Here is a 17,332-nt window from a genome sequence, read left to right on the forward strand (position 1 = left end):
ATTATTAGCACATGTGTAGTGAATTAATATCAATTTGGTCTTTAATGTTTTTTAAATCAGTGGTAGATGCCTCTTAAAGCACATTTTAAAATTCATGCTTTAACTGTGACAAATCCAACACACACAATGCAAGTATTATTATACTTATTCTTCTTCATACACAGGCCAGTTTGTTATAGTTCACAGTACATAGAATATTTAAGTAAACTACAGCATGTTATTTCATCAAGCATCAGTTAAATTGAAGAAAAGTTAGATTCAGTTTATTTGTTGGTAAATTCACTGCACGTTATATTGGAATATAGTGTTGTTCAATAAATCTTTATTTGAATCAACAAGTCATTTAATTTCACTTTAAAATGTTCCAAAATAGTCAATTAAATTCTTCTAAAGATACTGACACTATAAACAGCCTGACAAGCCTCAATTTCACACTTTAAAATTTAATCAAAATGTCATTCAAGATGTTAACAGTATGATATATCTTATGACATTTAGTTAATGTATGTACATGCATACTGAAAATGTTCCCTCACTGAATAGAAAGTGGCCAATCTTGCAAGTTTTTACAAGGATGCTGGTGGCAAAGAAAAATATTGCATTATTTAATACAGAATATTTTTTACAATCAGAAAAGCATTATCTTCTACATAGATTCAGGAATATAGGTGAGCAACAGTAAAAGGTTTCCTTGCAAACAAAATATCTGCAGGAATTACAGAAGACAATTTTTTTTCTTTAGCCTAAACTCTAATCTGAACTGTAAAATAGTGCTGCAATGTGTGGCGATTGGCAGTCGAAGTTTTAACTATTAAACAGCGGTTAGAAACAATAACTTCTTCCATTCTCTAGCTGAGTTTGGAAAAAAATGCCTTCAAATTCAGGCAGAACTGGGGTTTAATCATTACTTTCCTGTCGATTTGTTCATGACAAACACTGCAAATGTGGCTGTGTGCCAAAAGGTTGGGACAAATAGTTCTCTGTACTTTGAACTTTCTGGCACATTTTCTCTGCACAATGTAATGAACCACAACTGCTAACAATAAAACCCCCACTAAACATGAATGAGGGCTACAGATTTTTTAGTTTCTTTCACCAAATCTATGGAATTTACTTGTTTTGTCAGAAGCAAGTTCATGTACTGACTCTCACCCGATTCTGGCTTTCTCTGATTGGTTGGAAAGGCAGGTCTTGCTCAAAACGAGGGAATGGTTTCTGCACTGCTGCCAGGCTGTTCCAGCAGTCTGCGTGACAGAAGTGTTTGACTTCACGTCTCCAATTTAAGATAAATCTACTAAAAATATTATAAAGCAGTTACATACTGTAGCTTTAATTTGGAATGAAACTACTTCCTGAGATAATTAATTTTAAAGCAATCAGAGTCAAACTATGGATGAAAGAAATGTGTACAGTAAAACAGAAGCAATTTGAACAAAGTGTGCAACCTGGATTATCGAACCGATTTGGCAGGCTGTTACTGAGGTGAGCTGGACAAAGCTGATCTCCTTCTTTAAATGACCGAGTAGCCTCAACCTATAGGACACCATCAGCAGATCTGTAAAGTGTGGGAACTGGCTCTCGATTCTACACAACAATCTAATGACCCATTTGTAAGTTTACAGTAAATCATCTAAACTCAACCAACACTACACAGCTCTACATCAGAATGTGGTAATGCCATCAAACCTTTATATACCGTGTGGATTTAAGTCAACTTCAGGATTGTGATGATCCAAGAATACTAGAATGCATGCAGAAAACAGAGGTGTTTTCACTGAATGGCCCCAACAGGAAGCAACATCATCAAATTACAAACAAACATTAAGGCATCTATCATTTTCCTCCTCTTGGTCATGTTTCATGCTCTAGTTTTCCTTTTTGTCTTTTCCTTCCTCGTCATCTGTGTACTCTGTGTGCTCCTCTCCTGGTTTCAGAAGCTTGCCCACGTAGTCATACTTAACTGTAATGGTAGAAAATAAACAAATGCATTACACTTTTAAAAAACATGTCTTCTCATACAAATGTCCAAGGACACAGAAGGATCCTACATTCAGTGGAAACAGACAAGATATTGTCTTTGTGTTTTGTAGTTCTCTGGAATGTATTCATATTACATTAGGTCAATGCCTTCAGTCTACAAAATGTCAAAAAGCAGAGAGCTCAAACTAATTGATCCTTTGTACATCTGTCCACTGTTTATTATAAACACTTTTCTCATTAAAATTAAACACTAAAAAGAATTCAGAACATGGACAAAAACAGGACTGGATGTGTCCAACAATGACACTTTATGGACTGCTGTGACTCAGGATGTTAGCTGACTATAGCAAATTTATAGCGGACCTAGAGAACACTTTGACAAGAGGGACAGACGAAAACAAGACTGTGCACACTGATCTGAGCTCTTTGGTTTGCTGTGTTGAAATGTGTCCTTCTCAAGGAAACTGCATTGCCCACTGTTCTGGGACAGTGGGCAATGCAACATCTGAAGTAAATTAATCACCAGGAATCAAACTGAATCAAAATTAAATCAAACAGAAATCAAACTCAAGTGAGAGATTAGCATCAATATCCAGACCTACCGTTTACCATGATATTTTTTTTGGGGCCACAATTATTGTCATGTGAAACTCTGCTACAGTCACATCTCTACTCACAGGTGAACTGAGTCTCCCACTCAGAGAGGCTCTCCCTCTGCATGGAGTTCAGGTCGGACAGGTCGTCGTGTTCATCTTTCAGGGCCTCCTTATCCAGGCAGAAGGTAGCCAGACCTCTGGATGCATCCCTGCCTCCAAACACTCCATATGGCCCCTCTGCAGATCAGAGAAAACAAAGGGAGCAAGGTGAATGCACTACAGTGGCAACAGCAACAATGGCAGCAGGCGCACAAGAGCTACAAACAACTGAATAATTGATTACTCAATGCCATAAACAGTAGACCATCAAATGTATTAACTGCCACTGAAAAGGTGCCTAACAAACGTACGTTATACGAGTGTCTGAGCAATGTTTGCCCAGAAAATTACAGAGCCCCCTTTTGTAAAAAAAATGTAAATGTATATTTGTGACCAAAAATTAAACATCAACATCTTTAGTAGGAATGGTGAGAGTGAGCAGCACCAAGTTCCTGGGGGTGCACATCTCTGAGGACCTCCTCCTGGACCAACAACACCACATCACTGGCCAAGAAAGCTCAAACATGCCTCTACTTCCTCCACAAACTGAGGAGAGCCAGTGCCCCACCCCCCATCATTTGCTGCTTCTATCGAGGCGCCACTGAGAGCATCATCACTGGTTGCATCACTGTGTGGTACAAAGGCTGTACTGCCTCCTGCAGAAGGACGCTGCAACGCATAGTGAATACAGTCAGCAAGATCATTGGTGCCCCTCTACCTTCCCTCATGGACATTTTTAACACCCGCCTCACCCACAGAGCCATCAGCCTATTAGGTTGTACCATTTAGTTTTATCCTAATCACTTTGACTTAGTTGTCTTGTTCTTTTTAGTCTATTTTTACTCTACTTTTATTCTATTTTAGTTTCCTAAATGGTATGGCATTCAATACTAGGTGAGAGAGAAAAAGTATTTTGATTTTCTGTATGTCCTGCACAAAGAGTGAATTGACAATAAAAATCTTTTATCTTTGATCTTGAACAGACTGAGTGCCAGTCTGTGGTATTTCACGGTCTTTGACGACAATAAGAAAAACATAAAATATCACTGTTTTACCTTTTTCCCCCTGCTAACCTACAATAATTTTTGTTTAACTATTTCCCAATTTACAACTGTTTTCTATCTTGGGAGTTGTTTTTGCATGTTTTATAAATAACTAGAGTAATATAACAATTTCACTTTGAACAAAATTTAAAAAAACATATAATAGATAACATTTAACTTTTGGGATAGCTTATAAATGTAGTTTTTAAATTTGTATCAAAACTCAGTTTTTGCCATTCAAATCCCAAATTTTCAAACCCTCCCAAATGTTACAAGTTTAACCATCTGTAGCAGCCCTGAGTGCTATCAGTGTCATTGAGCAAGACATTGAACTTGCTGCTTGTGGACATTATAAATGAGCTAAATTCCTGAAATACATCCAACCAAGCAGTGCACTGGAAAGGTTCACATGTGAGGTAACTATGCTGTTGGTCAGAGGTTACAATCGGAGACAGGATAAAAACAGCGACGTCCACCTCTGCTTCTTTTCAGAAACAGTCCCCAGGCCAAAATATATCTCAGAAAAGAGGTTGAAATAATTAATACACGGAAATATAAACCTACAGGATCGTTAAAGTAACCGTGACAGTCCCGTTTATATTGTTTTTCTGTGTACAATATAGTAACAGACTATAGATTAGATTGAACATCAGCGGCCGGTCAGGGTCGCCACAATATGTATCCAGCTGCACTTCTGAAAACATGGCAGCGGTGGCCAAGCTCACATGAAGTAACTCAACTCTTCATAGACGATCTCTGGTTTCAAGGCTACAGCAGCCAAAGAGATCCCAACTAGCAAAGTACAGGGGGTGTGGCGCTAGCTTCCAGTTACAAAAGTCAACTTAAACATATAGCATTACCAAACAACCACTTATACTTGGTAAATTTGACATTAATGTCCTGTCAGTCCTACAATTTCACACAAACCAACGGCCACGCTATGCTTCAAGCTAGCAGTCGCTGGTTACGTTACGTTCGTAACGTGAGAAGGGCGAGAAACTATATTTCATAACACTTTAATCAGCGCATCCATGCAGGACCTCATCGTGGGCAACTCAGGTGACCTTACCTGGCCCGTAAAACTTCTTTCCTCTGGTCACATCGAACACTTTTCCGTTGATAGCCATGAGGATCCTTGGATTCTGAACTCCATCGTAGGGCTTCAACTCTTCTAGTGTAAAATCTCTCTTTTTCAGTTTGGGCAGCAGCTCTTCCACCTCGCTGAGATCTGGTCCTTTGTTCCCGCGGAAGATTTTATATAGGAGGAACAAACAGAGGCTTAACAGGGTCAGATTAAGCGGGGAGGTGAATATCTCCTGAAATATTCCACCATACGTTGTCTCACTTCCCTCGGACTCAGCCATGTTTACGTCTCTCTCTCCGTGCGTGTCTCCACTGGAGCTGCTAGACTTCATGAATCCCGAACCAATCCCTGCTGCAGCCACAGGAAACGGTGAATGGTCTCCTCCTACAGTTGTGAGTTATCTGTACTTTACATAACTTTTTTCATTTTCTTCTACTTCATACGTAAATTTCACTACATTTAGAGGCAAATGTACTTTTTACACTACTACATTTATTTGATACCTTTGGTTTGTAATTTTTCAGAATCCGATTAATAAAACAAAATAGCCTGCAATAAACACTTTATTGAACCTCAGTGACACATTCACAAGCTACCCAGCAGTAGTTAGTATTATAAGCATAGAAGGTAGTTAACCTTAGCTCCACCTTCACCAGTTGTAACACTGAATGTGATGAACACAATAATGCATCAATAGTTATAATCCAATACTATGACATTAAGGTGAACTGTGCCATTGCATAATAAGTAGCCCACTTTTGGCCTACTTATTATTGGACAGGAAAACAAAAGGTCCAGCACTCTTGTAGTGTTTTGAGCAGGTTTAATAAGAAGACCGGTGTGTTTCAGCACGAAGCCTTTGTCAAGGTCTGTACTTGAATGCAGACTGATGGGCAAAAAGATTTTAGAGACTTGGATGGAAATGGGGACATGGGCTGTATCATTTGATCATCATTTGATGGTTGACTTTGGAAACTTTATAAATTATAGAGAATTCAGTAATAAATTCAATCTCAAATGTGCATCCTGAGAATACAACAGATTAATAAAGGCCATTTCAGGTCACTTCTAAACAATGATTCAACAGATTTTGGTGCACTCTATATATTGTATCAGTCATGAGAGCACTTTGTATTAAAGATGTCAACTTGAAAAGCAAGCAATCCACTAACAAGTATATTAGAAATATAGCCTACTGTCAACACAATGCTACCCCAACCAACTGAAAATAAAATAGTCTTCTTGAATACACACAAGAGGCAAATAAAATAAGGAAACAATAGTTTCCTTATCCAGTTCTACCCTAAAGCCAACGAAGTGATGTTAAAATTGTTGAACAACATCTAGGCATCTAATCACTTCTTGCAAAATAGATAATAACTCCAGCGGATTCTATGAAAGGGATATTGAGACTGTGGGACATCCCTTTTCCCACTGTGATTATGTGAAAGATGTTTATGTTCTCATTCCAGAGCTGGCTTCAGTCAAAGAATATACTGTTGCACCACCTCAAATGTGATGTCTATTAAAGCTGCTGTACGTATGAAAAAAGAAAACTAAGATTTTCTAGTAATTATAATTTTTTTGAGGAAAAATATGTATTAATAAATGTAAATACTTGAAGCCCCAAATGGACAGATGGAAAAATGAGCTCAAACTGTATGTAAAATATCTGAATCCACGGTGGCTAGAAAAATCCCAAAGCCCTTTTCTTTATTATATATGCTATTAGTAATTAATAATGTTTTTACCTCATGGTCATTTCTTTACGTATTTTAATTTTGTTCACTGTGACTGTACTTTTCGGCGACTTGTGCATTACACGTTTATAAAAACAGCCTGCATAAACGTAGTCCATTTGAGAAAACCAACAAATAAATCTAGGTTCCCGGTGATTGTTTCATGCAATTTGGCCACTTCCTTCCCCTGGAAACCGCCTCCATCGCCTCTTTGGTTCCCACACAAACAAACAAAGCTCAGCTGGATATATTCCCTCTCAGAAAGGTTAAACAGCTCTGCCTCCAGCCGTCGGCCACCTGGTTTTTTTGTATAGTTTTGTATAGAAACGACGGCAGCCTTTGCCGGTCTGTTTCCGTAACGTAACCGTATTAGCTGACCACTTGATTGTAACTGCAGTCATTGCGCAACAACAGTAACCGAGCTAGCTTAGCTGCGACTTTCAGTTTCCAAACAGCAGCCGGTTTAGCAAGGCTGGGCAGAAATGACAAGCGACTGGGTTGTGATGCTCTTTACTTTACAACAGGATTGGTAGACACGGATGACCAACCCGGGTTTGGCTGCTGCTTGGAGAGGATCAGATGTTGAGAGATTTGTTGAGTCAAGCTAGCTACCAGGTGAGAGTTCAGTGTCTCTGTGTTGCGCCGGAGTTAGCTTTGCTAGCTCTCAAACCCTGATCACACTAGTCTACAATCTTTAAAAACGCTTTCTAATTATAATACGCTGATATTTTGGAATGTGAGATGCTGAATTAAAATATGATCTTTCAAAGACCTGATTGGGTATAGTTTTTAAGATATATGATATAAAGCATTTTTATGAAAAAAAAAAAAAACCCAGCAAGCCTAATGGTTCACTTTGGAAGCTTATTGTGACAAAAGCAAATAGTTTTGTCACTAGAGCCACTGAGGAGGTTTCGGTTACAGTTTCTAGTTTTGCTCAGAGACCTTTTCTTTGTAATTAACAGAGTTTGATCATATTCAAGAAACATTCATACATTGTCAGTGCTGTGTCTTACAAACCAGAGCCTATCATATCATTGTCGTTGACAGACTTAGCGAAGATTGGTTAAGATTGATGGGTGTTTTTAGGTACAAGTAATATAGATTTTTTTTTCATTAAGATTGATGGGTGTTTTTAGATCAGGTACAAGTAATATAGATTTTTTTTTCTAGCAAGACACTGATAAAAAGTATGAAGAGTCTGGAAAAGTAATTGAAAGGTAGTGCTGACATGACTAACTCAGTCAATGAAATTAGCAAGTGGTATTTTACTAACCTATAGTAGGCATATAGAGCTGCAGCACTAAGTTAATCTGGCTTTTATAGTCGACCAGTTTAAGTAATTTTCAAGCAAAGTTAATAAAAAATAAATAAAATCAGCTTCTGGATTGTAAAGATTTTCTTGTTTTCTCAATTTTATGAAATTGTAAATGGAATGTTTTTCAGATTTTGGACTCTTATTTGAGCAAAACAAATATAAAGACACTACTTTGGACTGTTACTGTTATAACAAATTTATAGACTAAATGATTAGTCAAGGAAATAATTAACAGGTTGCGTGATAATGAAAATAAATATGAGTTGCAGATCTGTAGCATATACCATTATTTTGACATTTACTTTATAAACAGTCAGTAAATAATACATGATCAGTGCATAAGAATAATCTTTAATATCAGTCCTGATGCACAGTTTGGAAGGAGACCAAGTTGTGATCTTTTAAGATTTTACAGTTTGGTGTCACTTCAGAACATTTCATGTTAGAAGTGTGAAATCTTATTATAACACTCCCAGTTATTATGGAGTTAGGTTTTACAATTATTCTCAAAAAACACATTTCCTAATAAATGCAAATTGTTTATTGCTTTATTATTACTGTCACTTATCTGGTGTGTCATCTCATTTCATCACAGCACACTGAACAGCCCAGCAGCTGCCTCGTACGTTAACTCCCACCTCCTGACTGCTGTGCTGTGGTCCTGTCTTTGGCTTTTCCAAACCCCGTTATTATGAGTGCCATGCGCGTGGACACCAAAGTGGTGATGCTAGGAAAGGAGAGTGTGGGGAAGACGAGCCTGGTGGAGAGATATGTTCATCATCGCTTTCTTGTTGGCCCATACCAGAACGTGAGTGTCAGCTCAGCCCATAGGCTGTTACCTCCTGGCCTGCTGCCTGGATGAAAAGGATCATTTTTATATTTAGACCCTGGGATGTTGTGGTAATAAAGGTTCAAGTTTGTGATCATCTTATTGCTTAAAGGCTGTGATAGAAACTGTGGATGCAGTAATGTTTCAGCAGGTCCATCATGACAGAAGCATTTTTATAAAAATCTGACATTTAATTTTTGATACTTTAACTGCATTTATTTGATGATACTCTTGAACTTTTACTCAAGTATGATTTTTACTACAGGGATTTTCCTGGTAAAGGAGCATTTATGGATTATTTTATTTAAATTAAGTAAAGGACCAGAATACTACTTCTACCACTTGTGGTCTAGATCAGAACCAGAATGGCAAGTTGTGATGTTACGGGGGTTTGATGCTGTAACTGTTTATTGGTGAGGTGCAGCAACTTCCTGGAGTCATGTCGTCATTGTAAGGTTGCTAATCCACTTTTAAAAATGCAATCTAATATAACCTCTTAGCTTGAACCATCTTCACTATGGTTAATATAACTAGAGGATGGCTGTGCAGGAATTTTGCTCATTTTTGTGGAAGGATAGAAGGTTATATTTTCTATTTTTTTAAATTGACTTCAGCTAACAAAACTACATGATAGCACGATTATAATAAATGCGCTTGCCTTCTTTTAGCAGTTCTGTGTAATATGTCATGATTCATAGCCAGCTGCAATAAAAATAGAAATGAAAACAACTTAATTTGTAGTATTTGAGCAGAAGCTCCATGTTACAATAGGACACCATGGTGAGCACATAAAGGAATAATATGCACACTGGCAGTGTTAGTCTAAACCTACTGCATCCCACTTCCCATTAGTGCCCATTTAAGCTGTGGTCTGTGAAAACTGTGTCTGAGAGTGCCCACAGTCTGCTGGGGCTCAACATTTGCATCCATGAGAGTCTAATGCTGCACTTGTTTTCTCTTCCTGACAGACTATTGGTGCTGCTTTTGTTGCCAAAGCGATCCAGGTGGAAGACAAAGTGATTACTCTGGGAATATGGGTGAGTTAGAGACTGCTTCATGAATTACTTCAGTGACCCGAAAACTGGAGAAAACTGTACAGTTCCCTTAAAATGAAATGAGCACTCTGGTGGATTAGCATCGTTATAAAACACTGTAAGACTTGGGGTGGATGGTTATAAAAACAGCAATCATATTGATGCAGCATTTCCAGAGACAATGTCTGTTTTTATTCCACACTTTCTTGATCAAAGCTGGTGAGTTGTATACAGATTTTTTCTTATACTGCATGTAGTGGTGCTCCCCAACACCTATAAACAGAGTCTGCCTTTAGTATACAGCAGTACAGTGTAGCAGTATCCGGTGTACTACTTGGAACTAAGAAGCATCCCAAATGTATTTTACAGTAGAACATACATAAGTAATTATAGAGAATATTTAGGATGTATTGAAAACATTTTTAAATGCAAAAACTTGTTCAAATGAGTCGATTTAAAGGTTACATTCACAAGCACTAGTCATATTAGTGTATAGTTACATGTGCACAACAGTACCACTACTGTACATACTAATTATCTCTATCCATTCACATAAACTGAGAACTCTTTAAACAAACGTGAATAGAACTTAAATGAATTATCCAGAGACAATGTGGTTTGGAGAAAAAGGTATCTGTTAAGGCCAGCTGCTGTCGCAGTGCTGTGGGGCTGGTTTGACTCTTATCATATATAGCACTGAATCTGATTTTCTTTCTTACTTACATACCTGCTCTTTATCTTGACCTAGACTTAGGAAGAAGAAAAAATGTGTTAGAAACTAAGCAATTCAGAATTATTTGAATCACGGTTGTGGGTGATTCCACAACTTTAAACTGTAGCAATGAGCGGAAATGGGCTTGGAGCTGCTGAGCTTTTCACAGTGGAGATTACCCAGCATCTAAAACCCGCATAGCGGTTGTTGGAATGTTTACTGTGTACCATTGTAACATCAGATCTGAGTTTACAAAGGCACTGACACTCATCATTACACACATGACTACACTTGAGAGGCTTAAGAGGAAGCAGGGTCTTCTCTCCCATATCATTTTTATCCCACTTGGATCTCAGTCTTTCTTACCTCTGTGCCTCTTTCCTAATCCAGGACACCGCTGGATCGGAGCGCTACGAAGCTATGAGCAGAATCTACTACAGAGGAGCCCGGGCAGCCATAGTCTGTTATGGTAAATCTTCACTGCTTCTAATCTTCTTGTGGTGAGCCTTCAGGTGTCACAACTCAACCGCTGTTGATAGTGAAAACAAGATGAAGCAGGTTGAGGAATGGCTCAGTTATCCGCCCCTTTTCAGTAACACAGTGAAAGAATGTAAACCGAGTGTGGGGAATATAAATAAAGCACAACACCGTATATAGTTCCAGGGCAATTTACTGCTTTACAGGAGCCATAGTTTTTAATTAAATCTCCTTGAATTCACTAATTTCTTCTTAATCTTGATCGTGCTAAAATGTTTCTCAGTATATTTGTACAGATGACTATCTGCTCAAAACAAATCAGAAAACTTTGAAATAATACCTGTAAATATCACATGATAATTTTGTTCACAGGTGTTAAGTTTTTTCCATCTTAAGACTGTGCAAGTTTTCTAAACTGGTTTTTCCACATGTTTCTTTGTTCTACACTGAGGAACTTTGACTTTAGGAAATAGCTGATGGTATTTCCCACTGGATTACTCACACTGCTGACATGTTTTATTTAGTGTCTTCTTTTGGGTCTGCTGCTTTTTTCCATCTTTTACGTTCATCTCCTCTGTGCAGATATTATTTCACTAATGTTTTCAATCCAGTTCCCGATGCGGGACATGGCATTGAAGTGGTGAGAATTGTTGGATTGTATGGCAATTCTGATTAACTGAGTTAATTGAATTTCAGATCTGACCGACAGCAGCAGCTTCCAGCGAGCTCGTTTCTGGGTGAAAGAGCTGCAAAAGTGTGAGGAGGTAAAAGAGCTTTTCTAGTCTATACTTAGGAACATGTAATACAGCTGAATTGAAAAATTAAAGGTAAAAAGTCAGCATTGCTTGTTGAACTTGTATACTACCTACGTGTCACTCAAAGTAACTTTTTTCTTTTTTTGGCTGTGTAATCCAGCAATGTAAGATCTACCTGTGTGGTACTAAGAGCGACCTGATTGAAGGAGATCGGAGCTTGCGCCAAATTGACTACCATGATGCTCAGGACTTTGCTGAAGGTAACTGTAGTCTCAGTGTTAGAAACCTGCCTTTTCTACTGCTCATTTTAATGCCTCCCATGTATTTGGTTGACATGGTTACTGCTGTACACTGCCGTGTCAAGTTGCTGTCATGCATTCTTAATTAAGCTGTCTGCATTTATAGTGTGAATTATATTCCTTTAACCAACGTAAGCTTTTCTTCAATACGTTTGTATGCACCTTACTTTCATCCTGCTATACCACAGTTAGTGTGATACTTTAGTTTCCTTGGTGTTTTTATGCGTGTGTGCATGTGGCACACCTTTAAGTTTAAGGCCAAATAAAGAGTATTTTCCAGCAGAAATTAAGCTGAGTTAACATGTCTTCTTTTAACCTGGAAAAAAAAGAAACCAGGTTGTCCATTTATGTAATAGAGATTTCTGAAGTATGGAAATAGGTTATTAACATGCATGTAACATTATTAAAGGATTTTTTTATATGAAATCTATGACCTTTGTCAACCTGTGTGTAATCAGTAAGAAATTGCAACACAAAACTTGTGTCCTCTTTCACAAATTTTGTGTCTCAGCCTGACTAACATCTGACCTAAATGATTTTGTCTGATTTCACAGAGATTGGTGGGCAATATTTTGAGACTTCCAGTAAAACGGGAAATAATGTGGGTGAGTCACAACTTCAGTCATCTGCAGACAACATTTAACACAGCGGTTGGCGTCAAATACAGCTGTATTTATTCACAGTTTGTCAATTGAGCAAGTGGGTTTCCCTCAGAACTATAATGCTGAGAGCCAGCATAGCAGATGAGAGTTCGTTCTTCAGGAAAATCACTGTTTAATAGTTGAACACAAGGAAAAAAAAATCTAACTGAAAGACAAAAGTCAGTGATTCCCTCACTGACAACTGAAGCTTGTCCAGTTAGAAGGTTGGGCCACATTCAGACATTTATATTGTTACATAAATGTGATGACAATGTCTGTCATGTCTGTTAAGTGCCTGAGTCAGTGCCAGCCTTTCTAGGTGAGGCCTAGTCATATTTCTGTACCATCTTGTGTCATTAACAGGTTATACTGTACTGTACATAGAACACTTCTCAGCAGAAGTACATAAGCAAACATTCTTAGATTGTGAACATTTCAACAATATTAAGTAGGCAATACTGGAGCCGTTGGTCCTCTGTAGTATTTCTGTGAAGTACATAAAAATGTAAGACATGGGTCAAATTGAGACATATAGGACCTCTTCAGGAAAGGACTACAGAGAGGAAGCAGAAGAAAGGAGGGTGATTTCTCAAGGTTTTCTCAGTAAACATGCACATCTGTCTAAATGCTGTGGGGATGCAGTGGTTACTTCTACGTGCTTCACTTAAAGCTGCATGATTTGCTAAGTGTGTTGTGTAGAAATTAATTTTTTTAAAGAATGTGCACAAAAAAGTTATTTTAGAATAAAATTAATGTAGATGATTAATTGGAAATCTTGAGTTATGACAGCCTTGTAAACTGATGTGAATAGTGTAGCAGTTTGTGATTCTTGACTTTGTGATTTCTATTTTTCCTTAAAAAAAAAAAAAGAAAAGCAAAAGACTAACAATAAATCAATAAGATGCTAATTAATTTTCTGATCAACTAACAGAATAATTGTTCTAATGTTTGCACCTCTTACAGTAAAAAAAACCTGCTGAAACATACAATCATTGTGTAACCTGCTGTAATGTTGGCTAAAGTTAGTCAAAGATTCTACATGAGAACAACACTTGTCCCCATCTGTTGCACACAGCAGTCTTACATGTATCCTTGTGAAAGCTTAGCTAGTGTAATGATGGCAGAGTTTGGGGGCTTCCTCACCAAACAGGCTATTTGTTGGAAATAAGCTGTTGAATAGGTTTTACATGCAGCACAGTTTTTGTGTGAATGAACTGTTGGAGACTGACAGGCTTCATTCTTCCTCTGCTTGTCAGATGACTTGTTCCAGAAAGTTGCTGAGGATTACAACAACTCTGCCTTGCAATACATGACAGGTGAGTGTTAATGAATAAAAAGCTCAGTAATCTGCTAAAGGCCAAGAGTATGCTTGAACCAAAAAGTTTATTCACCATTTTGCCCCAGCATGTTGAAAGACAAAAGTGTTTATACACTCAAAGGCAGGGTGAAGAGCTTTCAGCTGTAGAAAAGACTGAAAAGGTAAAAAAAAAATTGTCAGACATCCGACAGCAGAACTGTTTGGTGAGGCTTTCAGTTGCTGTTCAGTCATCGAACACCTACTTTGTTTCAAGCATACTGACCCTTTTACATTAACCTTGCCAAGACATCTCCATCACAAACATTTTCTGTTACTGTAAATCGACTGCTGCTGTTTGCATCAAGAACAACCTCAGCAGGTTTTTTTTCACCTTTTAGAAAATGTACCATCTGGATCTGATTCCAGAGCTGCTAAATACAAGATTTCCAACATATACTAAAATGCCTTCCTCTGTTCCAGCAGAGGAAACGGGCGTCAACTTGGGCCAGAAGAAAGATCCATATTTCTACTCCTGTTGCCATAACAACTGATGCTGAGCAGCAGGAAGGGAAACAATGGCCACCTTCCTTTGGCTGGATGGGTGTCACATTAACTCCGCTCTGGATCTGGTATCCAAATCACAGAAAGGAGAAAAAACAAAAAACTATCAGTACAGTTTATACTTAGATTTGTTTATTTCTTTTGTGCCATAAAGAATTGAGGGCTGCAAGACTTTATCAAAGAGGATATGCTACTGCTGCAGCGGGGTGGAGGGGTATTTAAAAACCAACAGTCTCATCTCTCACCCAGTTATCGCCTGTTTTATCCCCATATCAGCTGGTGACTTCTCTGTAGCTCTGAGTTGGACCATCACATGGAAGTAAAAATATCCCTAAAGCTTTAGTGTTGACACAGTGGGTAGATAAGCTGTGGCTATAAGATAATCTTTGGTGGTGAGAGAGTTAAACACCTGCTGATAGTAAAGAGGAATCCCTCTGATCCTGGACTGGCAGAGAAAACCTGACTAATGCTGTTTATTGTTGTAGTGAGTGCATTGCTTCAGGGTGGCAAACAGTTTGTTTACAGCAGATCATTTTTGTTTACATACAACTGTAAAGAACCTTGTTGTGGAAACTCAGCCTGCACATCTTCAATGAAGCCTACAAGAATGGAGTGAAACTAATGTGGTAAGACACCAAACGTTCCTGTGTTCTCAGCCAGTTGTATTAACTCTTTTGAAACATTTGCAAATATGATATAACACATGAACGAATACCAGGACTATGTGTGTGTCCAAAATGGACTTTCTGGAGTTTTGGCTCTTTAATCATCGTTACTATTGCCATGTGACACCCATCGCTGTATTACGAGAGCTGCCACTCAGCCTTTCTGCTAACCTGCCCTTGTGGCTACTCGTATGGCAGAAAAACCCCAGAATGCCCAAAAAGCCTTTTCCCCATAGACCACCACTATAAAAGAGACACCCATCAAATGGTTGACAGGACAACTCCAACTGCAACCAAGGTAAATTCAAGCAAGGTCAAACTCTGTATAAATAATTTTAAAACCATGTAACAGGAAAAAGCTGTTTTTATTTGTGTGACGTCAACCCAGTGTAATGTCTATGGGGCCAGAGGTAGTAACACTAATACTCATGTGCACTAGTCACACAGTGTGGAAGCTGGAAGACATTTTAGGTTTATGCGCTTGGAATCTGGTAATCTGAAATCATTCCCTATTTACTATATAGTGCACGGCATTTACTGTCCACCATTTTAATTGAGTGTGTGAATCTATTCACGATATAGTGCACTCAAACTTTTTTGCAAGGAACAAAGTAGCTTCTGCTAACAGTTCCACAATGCTTTGATAAATTACTGTTCAGTGGTTTAACAGCTGTTATTGATGATGCAAAAAGGATTAGTGCATTTCTGAAATATAAATTTAGTGCTCACTGTTCTGCAGCTGAAAGATGGAGATTGAGTTTACATTATCTAGGGAGTAGTGAATTAGGGAGTGATTTTGGACACTTATGATGCAGCCATGCTGAAAGCATGTACAACATATATTTGGTGTGTTATCTTTTGCAGCACAAGCTGTGAATCTGTCTAAAGGTTTAAAAAAAAAGCTGATTTTTGGTGGTGATTCCTAAAATGTCTGCTTCTGTTATTAACACGGCCTAAGGTGACTGAAAGACAGTTTGAAGGACAGTTAATTTCCTATATTTAAATTCAAAATTTTATAATTTGTTATTCTAAAAGCAACATGCACAAATGGAAATGTGACCGTCATGTTATCTTTCAGTCATTTCTTACCTAGCAGTGAACTATTCTTTTAAAATGACCTCTGAGAAATTTTAGGAAATCTCCCCATCCACTGAAATGTTGTCATAGTTCCTCTCAGATTTTACCAACACAGGAATAAACTCTGTGAGTGACTATTGAAATATGGAACAAGCTGTCACATCTGAATATTTACAGCTATATTTAAGACTGAAGTCACTAATTTATTACCTTTTAAGTTGTGATACCAGATGGACATGGTGGAAAACAAATGGACACCATCTCAATTTCCCCATGTTGCTACTTTGATGTGTTGATGTTGTCTTGGTACTTTCATGCACACTATTTTTTATTGAATGCTGTTAAAGAGAGTCTGATGTAAAATAAAAATGTTCTGTAAAATTAAAAGCTTATTGAAAGCTCTGGTAGATCTTAAACTTTGTAACATATGAGCTTACTATCCATTTGCATTTGTGTAAAAGAATAAGAAAAAGGGTTAACCTGAGTGAACTTTCCACTATGCACCAGCCCCTTACGGATCGTCCTGCAGGTGGCGGGCCCACGGGAGGACGTCCCCATGTCGCTCGTTCGGGCTAAGCCTGGCCGGGCCCCGTGGGAAGAGGCCTGGCCACCAGGCGTTCGCATTCGAGCCCCAACCCCGGGCCTGGCTCCAGGGTGGGGCCTCGGTTGCGCCATACCGGGCGACGTCATGGTCCTTGATTTTAGTCCTTTCATAAGGGGGTCTTGAACTGCTCTTAGTCTGACCTGTCACCTAGGACCTGTTTGCCTTGGGAGACCCTACCAGGGGCATATAGCCCCTGACAACATAGCACCTAGGATCATTCGGGTACTCAAACCCCTCCACCATGATAAGGTTCAAGGAGGGGTCTTATAACACAGACATCGAAAAATTTCCTACCTTTTCCCCTTAATACATCTGTGTGAGGAATGGTCCCCATCGTGTGATTCGGTATCAAGCTGTTATAATATATTAATGGGACGTACAAAGGTTGAATTTAGTTTATTGTTATAATCGGTCCTGTTGGTGTTTGTGTCTGGTTTGGCACCATGAAGATAAATGAGAACACTCTACTGGAGGGACACAAAGTTGTGTTGGTTCCTTACAATGCAAACCACGTGTCCAGGT

The 17,332-nt window shown here is 38.5% G+C and overlaps 2 protein-coding genes across 6 annotated transcripts; one reads left to right on the plus strand and one right to left on the minus strand.

The window, feature by feature from the left end:
* Window positions 1-56: 56 nt before the first annotated feature.
* On the minus strand, window positions 57-5,171 carry pgrmc1 (progesterone receptor membrane component 1). Its single transcript, XM_020598466.1, has 3 exons — window positions 4,788-5,171; window positions 2,658-2,813; window positions 57-1,960 (listed from the first exon to the last, which is right to left on the minus strand). The coding sequence occupies exons 1-3, from the start codon at window positions 5,131-5,133 to the stop codon at window positions 1,866-1,868; spliced, it is 597 nt and encodes a 198-aa protein (XP_020454122.1). The 5' UTR covers window positions 5,134-5,171; the 3' UTR covers window positions 57-1,865.
* rab24 (RAB24, member RAS oncogene family) lies at window positions 5,108-16,602 on the plus strand. Of its 5 annotated transcripts, none has more exons than XM_020598463.1 (10): window positions 5,111-5,194; window positions 7,066-7,156; window positions 8,455-8,667; window positions 9,657-9,725; window positions 10,825-10,903; window positions 11,608-11,675; window positions 11,827-11,926; window positions 12,520-12,570; window positions 13,863-13,922; window positions 14,384-16,602. In XM_020598463.1, exons 3-10 carry the CDS (start codon window positions 8,551-8,553, stop codon window positions 14,452-14,454), a joined length of 615 nt encoding a protein of 204 aa, XP_020454119.1. In that variant the 5' UTR covers window positions 5,111-5,194; window positions 7,066-7,156; window positions 8,455-8,550; the 3' UTR covers window positions 14,455-16,602. The 5 variants fall into 5 exon arrangements, with proteins under 5 accessions (XP_020454120.1, XP_020454119.1, XP_020454116.1 ...); XM_020598462.1 differs by lacking the exon at window positions 5,111-5,194 and adding an exon at window positions 6,707-6,806; XM_020598464.1 differs by lacking the exon at window positions 7,066-7,156 and having other exon boundaries at window positions 5,108-5,194.
* Window positions 16,603-17,332: the final 730 nt, after the last annotated feature.

Source organism: Monopterus albus, unplaced genomic scaffold (assembly GCF_001952655.1).
Source record: "Monopterus albus unplaced genomic scaffold, M_albus_1.0 scaffold38.1, whole genome shotgun sequence".
NCBI classification, from domain to species: Eukaryota; Metazoa; Chordata; class Actinopteri; order Synbranchiformes; family Synbranchidae; genus Monopterus; species Monopterus albus.

Bases quoted from the DNA above. Each gene is read 5' to 3' on its own strand.
- pgrmc1 (XM_020598466.1), bottom strand. From the start codon at position 5,133: ATGAAGTCTAGCAGCTCCAGTGGAGACACGCACGGAGAGAGAGACGTA. The intron at 2,814-4,787 runs GTAAGGTCACCT...TCTGATCTGCAG, and splicing joins AAAGAAGTTTTACGGGCCAG to AGGGGCCATATGGAGTGTTT. The intron at 1,961-2,657 runs GTGAGTAGAGAT...CTACCATTACAG, and splicing joins GTGGGAGACTCAGTTCACCT to TTAAGTATGACTACGTGGGC.
- rab24 (XM_020598464.1), top strand. From the start codon at position 8,551: ATGAGTGCCATGCGCGTGGACACCAAAGTGGTGATGCTAGGAAAGGAG. The intron at 9,726-10,824 runs GTGAGTTAGAGA...TTCCTAATCCAG, and splicing joins TGATTACTCTGGGAATATGG to GACACCGCTGGATCGGAGCG. The intron at 11,676-11,826 runs GTAAAAGAGCTT...TGTGTAATCCAG, and splicing joins AGCTGCAAAAGTGTGAGGAG to CAATGTAAGATCTACCTGTG.